Source organism: Zootoca vivipara, chromosome 8 (genome assembly GCF_963506605.1).
Source record: "Zootoca vivipara chromosome 8, rZooViv1.1, whole genome shotgun sequence".
In the NCBI taxonomy this organism is placed as follows: Eukaryota; Metazoa; Chordata; class Lepidosauria; order Squamata; family Lacertidae; genus Zootoca; species Zootoca vivipara.
The window spans coordinates 66,086,644-66,097,694 of NC_083283.1; the positions used below are offsets into that span (position 1 = coordinate 66,086,644).

The following is an 11,051-nucleotide window of genomic DNA, read 5'->3' on the forward strand; positions in this document are numbered from 1 at the left end:
TCAGATATATATTGCATAGTTTTACTATAATGGCATCGTTTTAAGTAGTGTGTCACAATGCAATAAACCAAAAGCTAGCTAATGACAGGCAGCAAAGGAATGCACGAAAAGCCACTTCTCTTATAAATAGGTTTCTGGAAAAACTTTGTGCCCAGTAATGTTTCTTCTTTCTCTCCCTCTCAAAAAAGCAAAGAAACAAAGAGTGTTTTTTGAGGAGCAGATCTGAGGGCACGTGGTTAATCCATTTCTTTTACTTTTTATGGAGAAGCAAATCTGCCAAAGAAAAGAATACTTTTTGTTGGGTTGTGGCGGATAAAAAATAGGAAGGGATGGTCAGCGTTGAAATCCTCTTCCAATGGCAAACTACATAACATTATCATAGCAGCGGTTGCTGCTGCTGCTTCTGTCCCCTCTTCATTCACTTCTACAAATGACTTGTGAACAATTTTGGACACATGGAGGTCCTGGGCTCCTGACATTCCAGACAAATCTGCTTTGCCGCTGTCAAAGACATCCAGCACTCCCAATTCTGCCAAGGGAGTTTTAAGATCATAGGTCTCCTCCAGCTTAAATTTTGGCAGATGCACCCTAACTTCAGAGTTGCTGTACATTTTTCCTGGGTGTGTCCACTCTTGGAGCTTTCCTAAGGTGAGCTGCTTCTCCAGCTAGAATTTAAAGAGAGAGAGGATGAATTTAATATGCCATTGCAGCTCAAATATATCTACTTCATGTAAAACAACAACAAACAACAAACAACAACAAACAACAACGCTTTTATAGAAAGCCAGAATGGAAAGCTAGGGAGCGTCTGTGGAGAACTAAATATTCAAGAAGGGGACCCCAACTTTAACTTCATTTATTTCCACCACAGAATGGTACCCGGTACCAGGGCTGGGAAAAGACAGTTTGCTACCCAAGGCCTCGGAGACTCACTATCTGTTGGAAGAGAAAATACGATACTCAACACAGCATTGGTCCCATAAAAGGAAACCCGGTCTCTAGAACAGCTCCTGCTTTAATGGGGATTCGTGTAAGAAAAAAAATGACATTAGCAAGTATAAGACACACAGAGAGACTGAAAATCTAAAATTCCACACGGAAATACTCCCAAAAGCATTTAGCCACTCCTGTATACTCAGTGGTCTTTAGAAACTGTAGAATGGTATGAAAAATGTGTCAAAGCAACATATTTTGAAGGCAAGTCAAACTTGTCCCTATTTGATTTCAAAACTGCAAATGAATCGATCTGCAGATAATTCATAGCCTGTGCTGAAGAAGCCAGGGGCTCTGCTTTGGTTTTCTGCAAGGAGAGCCTCCGATATCTCTCCGTCCTCTCAGAAACACAGTCTTTGATCCAGAAAAGTAAAACGGTCCTGCGAAAGAGAGGCATGCTTCATATATTATCCAAGAATATTTCTTCGACAATCAACTGGATAGCTCAGCTGGTTAAAGCGTGGTGCTGATAACGTCAAGGTTGCAGGTTTGATCCCTGTATGGGACAGCTGCATGTTCCTGCATTTCAGGGGGTTGGACTAGATGTCCAAGGGTCACTTCCAACTCTACAATTCTATGAAGACTCAGCTGTAATAATCAATAATATTAATAATAGAGTAAAATAAATAAATGCTGATGTCAATTTCACATGCATATACCATGAACTGCTGCACTGCAACTACAGCTTGTTGTTTTTTTAAAAATAACTATTGGCAATGGGCCATTTGAAAAAATCATAATAGAGAAAGAAAGGGAGAAACCAGAATCACCTGTTCCAGGCCAGTGGAGTTATCCTCAATGTCATCAGGCAGCAGGATTAACATGCTAAGTTTGTCCCCCTTGTACGGAAGTTCCAGTACACGGCATTTACACTCAGGGATATATCCCAAAGGAAGCTCCTTTTTCAGAAACATCATCTTCACCGTCTTCTTTTCCTTCTGGGTAGTTTTTAAAAAATGCACAACTATGAGCATGCAAAAACATATTGCCACTACAGTCATACCTCTTCTTGTGAACGCTTCATGTTGTGGTTTTTTCCGGGTTAAGAACACCGCAGCAAACCCGGAAGTGTTTACTTCCAGATTTCGCCGCGCACGCAGAAGCGTTCTGCGCGGTTTGCACATGCACAGAAACACTCTACCCCGCTTCGCACATGCGTAGAAGCGCTGCTCTGGTTACAGACTTTTCGGGGTGTGAACGGCACCCCGGAATGGATCGTGTCCGCAACCAGAGGTACCACTGTGAAAGGGTATGTTTAGACACCTAAGAGTTTGTGCAAAGAAAAAGGTTCTTTCCAAAACTCTGTTAACAGTTGTGCTGTTACAGAGGGGTCCTACTCAGAAGAAAGTTAGATTTGAGTTCATTGGGACTTACTCCTAGGGATAAGTGTGGAAAGGAATGCAACCATTCACATTCTAATCAGTTCATGGCACACTCAGTATTGCTTTTCGTCATCTAAAGACAAAGATAATCAAGCAAGCGGATTACTAAAGCAAAATTTGTTTATTCTTTTCAGCTGTTCTCCTTCAAGCACTGAAGCTGGTCAATGGAAACTGAAGTCCAATAAAAGCTCAATAAAATATTTCAAAATGAAAATATTGGTTCAGATTTAATAGCTTACATCCATAGAACACACTGGGTTGAATCCAGAGGTGTTCCACCCACATTTTCTTTTACTCCCAGTCATGCACAAATAACCTTCCACGCCCTTAATTTTTTAAATATTATTTTCAATTAATTCGCATTACATGTTAATTGCCATACACCTTCAACATTGTACATAACATGAATATATTATTTCTGCAAATAATCCCCACATCTAACCCTACAACCACCTCCCCTTATACATGCACAAATAACCTTTATGTGTTTTAGAGCTGCTTAAAAAAAGTATTAGCAAGTTGACTATCACCCTTACACCTAAATTTTGGGTAGCATCCGACGAATGCATTCTCTCAGTGTAAGGACTTCCCTCCTCTTCACGCACACCCCACACCCTCCCCAGATGTGCTCCAGAACCCCTGGAACAAATTTAGAGAGCACATGGGAGGGGAGGACAAGTGGGGAAGTCCTGTTGCACAAAACAGAAATTTTAGCACTGATGGGAAGTGTTACTCAGCGCTACTTCGGGTACAACTCTTTATAAGACGGTGATAACAGGACAGCGGAATGTATGGAATATAGGCCTTTTGTTACCTTACTGAGTCTAAAAGGGAGTTCCTCAGTGTCCTCCTCTTGAAATTTCTCTGCCCAGCTGCCTTTGAAGTAGATGGCATTTACCAAAACAAGTTTGGTCAGTTCATTCAAAGAGCCTTCGGATAACAAGTCATGGATTTTACCTGGAAATTGAAGTTACAGAACAAATTAGCTCTGTAAGAATCAAGACATTGGTTCAGACATGACAGGAGGCTGTGGATAACGGTGGCTCAGTGGCTTGTTTTGCTGCTTTTGTGAAGCAAGCGTGCGGATATGCCTGAAACTCATCCATATCCTGGCTTATTAAATCAGGATCTGACTGGAGACAAGGTAGGGCTGAAGCGAAGGAAGGAAGGAAGGAAGGAAGGAAGGAAGGAAGGAAGGAAGGAAGGAAAACAAACCCTGCTAGTCCTTCCTAATTTTTAAAAAAGAAATTAAGGTAGTTCAGTCAGTAAAGCATGAGACACTTAGCTAAGGGTCGTGGGTTCAAGTCCCACATTGTGCAAAATATTCTTTTATCATAGGGGGCTGGACTAGATGACCCTCGTGGTCCCTCCCAACTTTACGATTCTATGATTCTCTAAGTTGAAAGTTTTCCAAGCGCCATTCACCTTCTGTATGATTCTCAACCCACTGGTTAATTTGCTTTCGTGCATCATCTGAAGCATTTAGAAAATCCACTGTGGCTAACTCAGCTCCGTACATTTTCTGGGTGCTAGCCAAGAAATCCTGGAGAAATCACAGAAGACAGATATCAATGTACAAAGGGGTGGGGGAGTTATCACCCACCTGTGAACTATAAATGCAATTGGTCTTCCCATTCCTGGCTGGGGGCAACAGTTACTTTTGTTGGCATGGTTTCCTATCTATTGAAAGAATGCCAGATTTCTCATAATGCACGAATTAGTAAAAACACTGAATTCCCAGTTTAGGGAAGTTTTTAACGTTTGATGGTTTCTTGTGCTTTTAATTCTGTTGGGAGCTGCCCAGAGTGGCTGGGGAAACCCAGCCATATGGGCGGGAGTATAAGTAATAAATTATTATTAGTAGTAGTAGTTTGGGGTTTTTTCCCATTCTGTGCAAAGACACTCCTGTGGAAAAGGTCTACCTAAACAGAAGAGACAATCCGAAAGTGTTCTATAAAAGCAGTTTCAATACAAATGAATGTGATGTTGTAAACTAATTTGAATGTTTAGCTTTATCCAGGAATGTCAAACACAATAAAGCCGGCAAAAAAATACCCACAACCTATAAGAGGCAGCACTTTGTTTTTGAGCTTGACATATGTGGCTTTTAATGTTCTGGTGTAGCAGTTTCATAGCATACCAATTCTCCTAAATGAAGTATTACAACCCCACCACCCCCAGTTCCACATCTAGGGAAATAAAAAGCAAATCTCTTATCCAGCTAATTTTTCAGAGTTTCGTTTATATCCCAGCAATTAACTTACCTGCAAAAAAGTGTAGGTCTTTTCTCCAAACAGCCTATTAGCAAGCTTCAATGTATAGGGTGCCCCGCTCTTGTTAATGTCGGTATTCAGTGCCTGGAATCTTGAGTGAAGGTCTTCGACGACATCAAAGTGAAATGTCTGCATAAGGGGAAAGAGAAGTCCTAACTTATTATCACTAGGACCAATCGAATAAATCTGTTCTCCTAACTGGCATTGACCACTGCACAACACAACACTGTCATCACAATGGTAAACATACACATGCACACAACATGATCACAATCTGGCCAGGATGGTTACATTTCTTCGTTGTTTAGATTTATATCTTGCCTTTCCACACCGAGGTGCTCCTTTTCCTTGAGTACTTAAATTTCATTTTATAAGTCTCTAATGCTTTTGCTTACAGAGAGGCGAGGGGGAAACTGAGGCCTCACCAGGGCCTGAACCTATGCACTTTCTTGTAATAGCCTTGGGTGCCAGGAACAGAACAGAATACCGGTAGGTTTCCGCCCTTCGTCACAAGTCAATGGCGGTTGCTCCTCGCTGCCCTACGCAGGCAGCGAGGAGGTTCAGGAAGGGGAAAGCCAGGATTTGTGCGGCAAAAATCCTGGCTATGTTCCCCAGTGGGGTCTGGGGAGCTCACTGCGCCCCACTGTGCTGCTCAAGCCTGCGTCTGCCAGCTTGAAAGGCAGAGGGGGTGCGACCTGGGAGTGTGCCTCTGCCATGGATGAGCCTCTATCTCCGGCATGATTTGGACAATTGGTATTAATCAAGAGGCGCCCCCTGGACCGAAATATGCCAATGGGCTGCAATCAATTTCTATGATTCTATTTTGGAGGTCTTTAAGCAGAGGCTTGACAGGCATATGTCAAGAATGCTTCGATGGTGTTTCCTGCTTGGCAGGGGGTTGGACTGGATGGCCCTTGTGGTCTCTTCCAACTCTATGATTCAATCACCTGCCAAAAGGACTGGGCTTGGCTCTTTGAAGGTATCTGAATGTGTGTGTGTGTTTTTGAAGCTTGAGAATCCTTAGAACATGCTATTCTGTTTGTTATCTCGGAAAAGAGCGGGCTGGCTTTTGATTTAGGCTCAACAAGGAATATAACAAGGTTTTACTATGTCCTCCCCATTTTAGGACATGGAAGGAGAATAATTAGCTTTATTTCCCTGTTGCGTTACTATCATGATGGAAAGAAACACACCGCTGTCATGAAATCAGGGACTACAAACAGCAACATTCTGATGCATAATTAAATCTCAACGAAACTGCTCCTACTTTGTGGGATATTAAATGATTGAAGCTGAACAGCCTTAGAAAAATAACCAGAAATCAAGATAAAACCTGAAAAGATTTTTTAAATTTTTTTTTTGCTAACCTTTGAGAGTTGTTTGGCTGTGTTACCTTTAGCCCCCAAGGAAACCATGGCAAGTGCAGCAGATATGCTAAGCGGTGAAAAAAAGATGTTGCCTGTTTTGTCGGCTTCACTGAACTTTTGGAAGAGATCAAGGGCAAAATGTGTGTTTGCATTAGCCAGTTTCTCCATGGTGGAATCTGAAAAGCATGGAAATAAAAGAAAAACTATGTCATGTTGTTACACGTATTACTTTTGACCAACACATACACACAATCAGTCAGGAAAACAGGAATCTGACTTAGGCAGGCGTGTCACAAAATAACAAATAAAGTTATGGTCTCTCTCTGCCTTTGTCCACATATTTTTGTGATAGTGCCATGGGGCAGCAGCTTGGTATGTCCAAAAAGGCCTCTTCCCCCAAATTCTCTTCAAGTTAACAAACTTTCTAAAATCTCCCTGCAACCACCAAGTGCTAGATCCACATGAATGAGCTTTGGTAAGCTCAGCAACCTGTCTTGAGTCGCCTCTAAATGCACCTTCCAGGCACACGGCTATCCCAGGTGAGCAGCAATTTAGGAGAGGAAGCTGCCTTGCAGGGGGGTTGGACTGGATGACCCTCAGGGTCCCTACGCTTCTAGGATTTTATTATCAGCCTGGCAGCCAAAGAAGCAGCAAGTTCTGTTTGTCTCATTCACGCAGAGAGGAAAAACTCCACCTGCTGGATTTCTGTTAAAGTGGCAAACTCTGGACTCCTCCCTCTGCCAAACACAGAAACCCAAGCTTCCCAGCTCTTTCCCTGACAGAATAATAATAATAATAATAATAATAATAATAATAATAATAATAATATATTATTTATACCCTGTCCCCAGCCACTCTGGGCGGCTTCTAACAGAAAAATAAAATAAAATAATTGATTAAACATGAAAAGCCTCCATAAACAGGGCTGCCTTCAGATGTCTTCTAAAAATCTGGTTTTTCTCTTTGACATCTTTTGGGAGGGCGTTCCACAGAGTGGGAGCCACTACCGAGAAGGCCCTCTGCCTGGTTCCCTGTAACGTGGCTTATTGCAGCAAGGGAACCGCCAGAAGGCCCTCGGCACTGGACCTCAGTGTCTGGGCAGAACGATGGGGGTGGAGACGGTCCTTCAGGTATACTGGACCGAGGTCATTTAGGGCTTTAAAGGCTAGGGATGATGGGGAAAAGATATCAACAGCAGGAACTCTTCTCCATAAAATATCTGTGGCATGCAGGATTTTTAAAACTGTTTTTTAATGTTTGATGTTTTACTATGTTTTTATATGTGCTATAAGCCGCCCTGGGGAAACCCAGCCAGATGGGATGGGTATAAATAAATAAAATAATAATAATAATAAGAAGAAGAAGAAGAAGAAGAACTGCTCTGCCTGCAGGTTTAATCTCGGTATATTCAGGCCATATGAAAGCCTCGACTACCAGGCAGTGTGGGCTGCAGAATGGGCATAGCCAGGGGGAGCATCAAGTAAATAAATAAAAATACTTAACTCAAAGTAGAAATCGTGGAAATATTTTGACAGATTCCAACACCACTCCCACCCCCAGCACTTGGGATCAAAAGAAAGTAATTTGAGTGGCAGGGTATAAATAATAAATTATTTTTATTATTAAAAACAATTGTTATTGAGACATTTCATTCCGAACCTGCTAGAGAGAGCCAGGCAAAGGGTGATGGCTGGTGGGTGTCCTACCCCCCCCCCAACATAAATCCTAGCTACCGTACGTGTCTCTCCACCCGCCAAGAAATCTTGGCTACGCCCATGGGCTGCAGTACTGAGCCAGCTGACTCAGAATAACGCAGTTGCCCAAGATCTTGCATTCAACGGGGCTGCACCGGTTGACCCGTCCCTTTCTTGAGAAATCCAAGCCCCCGGGGATCGGATGTCAGCAGCTCCGCCCAATGAATCCCTGCATTTCTTCTGCAAGAGTTTTCCTCGGCTCGGGAGCCGAGAGGGGGCGAAATGTGGAGATCAGGCTGTGCGCCCTTCGGAGCGAGCCGCGCGCGCCCCTCGAGGCAAAGGCTTCTCCGCTCCCTTCTTTGCGCTCCTGCAACGGCGGGGCCAGAAATGGTGCTTTTTCTTACCTGATGGGCGGCAAGGACCCAGAGCGAAGTTTCCGTGGAGCTTCAGTCGCCGTCGAGGGAACCCTGCTCTACTGAAAGAGGCTGGAAGGCAGGGCGGAGGGAGGCGCCCAGGGCAGGTCTAGCGCCGCGAGGGGAGACAGAAAGCGGAGCAACGCCTTAGGCGCCGCCCTTCGACGGAGGGAACCCGGAGGGCGCTGCAGGGGTGCGACGGGACGGGAGACCAGAAACAGTGCCGGATTTACGTTTAAGCTAAACAAGCTATAGCTTAGGGCCCCACTCTCTTGGGGGCCCCCAAAAAAATTAAAAGGGAAAAAACTGGATGTACATTTCCAAAATATAAGATAAAAAACAAACAAAACAAAACCTACATACATACAGCAACATGTGTAGCAAATTGTGTAGGCTTCTATGGTGTACGTAAATAATGAGCCTCGCCTGCTAGCCTGCTCCCTAAAATATCACATATTTTGTTATGTGCAAATGGCTTTAGATACCTATTAGGTCCATAAATTAGGTAAAGGTAAAGGGACCCCTGACCATTAGGTCCAGTCGTGGCCGACTCTGGGGTTGCACGCTCATCTCGCATTATTGGCCAAGGGAGCCGGCGTATAGCTTCCAGGTCATGTGGCCAGCAGACAAAGCCGCTTCTGGCAAACCAGAGCAGCACATGGAAACGCCGTTTACCTTCCCGCTGTAGCGGTTCCTATTTATCTACTTGCATTTTGACGTGCTTTCGAACTGCTAGGTTGGCAGGAGCTGGGACCAAGGAACGGGAGCTCACCCCAGCAACGGGAGCTCACGGGAGGTCCATAAATTACCATATAGCATATAATCAACACAAAAAACAGCGACAATGTGTTGTTGACAAAGCTGGACATATAAAGGGCCCCGTTACCTTCAGTAGCTTAGGGGCCCTCATCCAACCTACTGTAAATCCAGCCCTGACCAGAAATAACCTGGTCTCTTGGGCTTGCCATTTTTTTTCAGCTTCCAGATTCCCAAAACGAGGGGCTGTCAAAGGCTGTGACTGTGCCTTGGGAATTCGAAATACCTTTATCGATTAAATTAATGTGATTTCCCCCCCTGCATTGCAGGGGGTTGCACTAGATGGGGGGGGGGCCGGCGGCGGCATGAAAACCAATAAAAAATTGCTTGCAATTTTATCATCATTATTATACCGTCTTATACCCGGAGGTATTGCATATTATTATTATTATTATTACTATGAGTTATTCTTCTTTAGCATTAGCAGACATTTTCAGAAGGTAAAATTAATTTTGTTTTCCAAAAGTTTCATCTAGGGTTGCCTTACCTCCGTACATATGGGATTTCACTGGCATAATTGACCGGGGGGGGGGGGTATGAAAGGTGGTGCTTTGTCCTGGATCTTAGGAAACTCAATATAAGAATCCCGGGTTTTTGGGTGTTTTTTCCTAATTGAACCAAAGTTCAACAACTTTGGGGGTTTCCTGGTTTTTACTTTTTGAAATATGGCAACCCTACTCATCAGACAGAGGCATACCAAGCAAAATGTTGTCAAGTCGCAGAAATAATAGATTCGAATTCCTCACACGCAAAAACATGTTTCCAAGATACCTCGATGAAGAAGTTTGCAAAGATTATGTTCCGTCCCTAAAATGACAAGCCCTAAATTGCCTGCAGGAATTAGGAGAAAATTGCTGGAACTGAAGAGATGTGATAGTTTTGGGCGCAGGGGTGTGTGTATGTACTATTGCAACGCTTAAAAGTTGGTGTTGCTTTGCATTTTGTTTTTGGTACCAGGAGATTAATTGGAGCAGAAGCCATGCCACCCTGTATGAGGAAGACTCTTGAAGAACATAATCGGTGGGCACACCTTGTGAGAAACAGCGCATTGTTTTCAAACTGTTTGTGAGAGGGTTGTCTGAGCACGTGGTAAATTAAGACGTACCATAGTCTGCACAATCACGTTCAGAATCGATTTCAGCCTGGCTCCTTATTAACTATGTTGATTGTGTAAAACACTGTGACACAGGTAAGTTTACCCGGTAAATACAGTCAGGAACAGAAATCCAGATCGCTAAAGGGGAAAAGTGTTGTAGCCAGTGAAGAACGACATGAATGAGACAGAATGGTATCAATGGGAAGGCGACCCCCAGAATCATTGGGCGCTCCCTTTTATTAGTGATTTTTATAAGCCGTCAAAGATTAACCCGCTAGAGCAACTTTTAGCCAATGACGGTAGCGCAACTCCATACAAGGTGATGTTCCTGGGCATGTCACTTCCTGGCAACACCCTGAACCTCCCCCAAATGACCACCATTATGGATGTGCTATGTCTCACGTACTCTGCCCATGCTCCTGTCACATGTCTCTCCAAACACCCCCTCCTTGACCATCCCATTGTTCTCACCCCACAGCTCCAACCTGATCTTTCCTGTTTCATCCTGCCATGCCTTGCTTCGTCCCGTTCTGACCTGTCAAACTTACCTGTGCATCCCACTCTGACCTTTGGCTTGGTTTGCCAAAGCTGCCCTAACTTATGCAGAAGCAGCCTGGTATGCCAGCGCTATGATTCCTTACCTTTGGCATGGCATGCCAGTGCCAACCTAACCATGTCATTCCTACAGAAAAGTACAATTCAAGTTTTGCTGATTACTGGTGGAATGAACTGCCTTCGTATTCCTAGAGTTACCATACAGTATACAGGGCATTTTCCCACTCACAACCACAACAGGAGATAGAATTACAGGTAGGTTAAAGTGGGTTGTTGCCTAACTTGACACCTTCAGCAAGGGCTGGTCCTCAAGGCATCACCAATGGAACAAACACACTGATCAGCCTGATGATAACTGAAAAACGAGGCTTTGTAGAAGTAACGTAAGTGAGGCTCATTATGTTACATCGTTCACTCTCAATTACTGTGGCCTTTTAGAACTCCTTTTCCACTTTGAGCAAG

The 11,051-nt window shown here is 43.8% G+C and overlaps 1 protein-coding gene across 1 annotated transcript; it reads right to left on the reverse strand.

The window, feature by feature from the left end:
* LOC118089835 (leukocyte elastase inhibitor) lies at positions 1 to 8,220 on the reverse strand. The gene is made up of 7 exons (XM_035124831.2): positions 8,114 to 8,220; positions 6,016 to 6,191; positions 4,640 to 4,777; positions 3,801 to 3,918; positions 3,190 to 3,332; positions 1,764 to 1,931; positions 1 to 665 (listed from the first exon to the last, which is right to left on the reverse strand). The coding sequence occupies exons 2-7, from the start codon at positions 6,181 to 6,183 to the stop codon at positions 258 to 260; spliced, it is 1,143 nt and encodes a 380-aa protein (XP_034980722.1). The 5' UTR covers positions 6,184 to 6,191; positions 8,114 to 8,220; the 3' UTR covers positions 1 to 257.
* Positions 8,221 to 11,051: the final 2,831 nt, after the last annotated feature.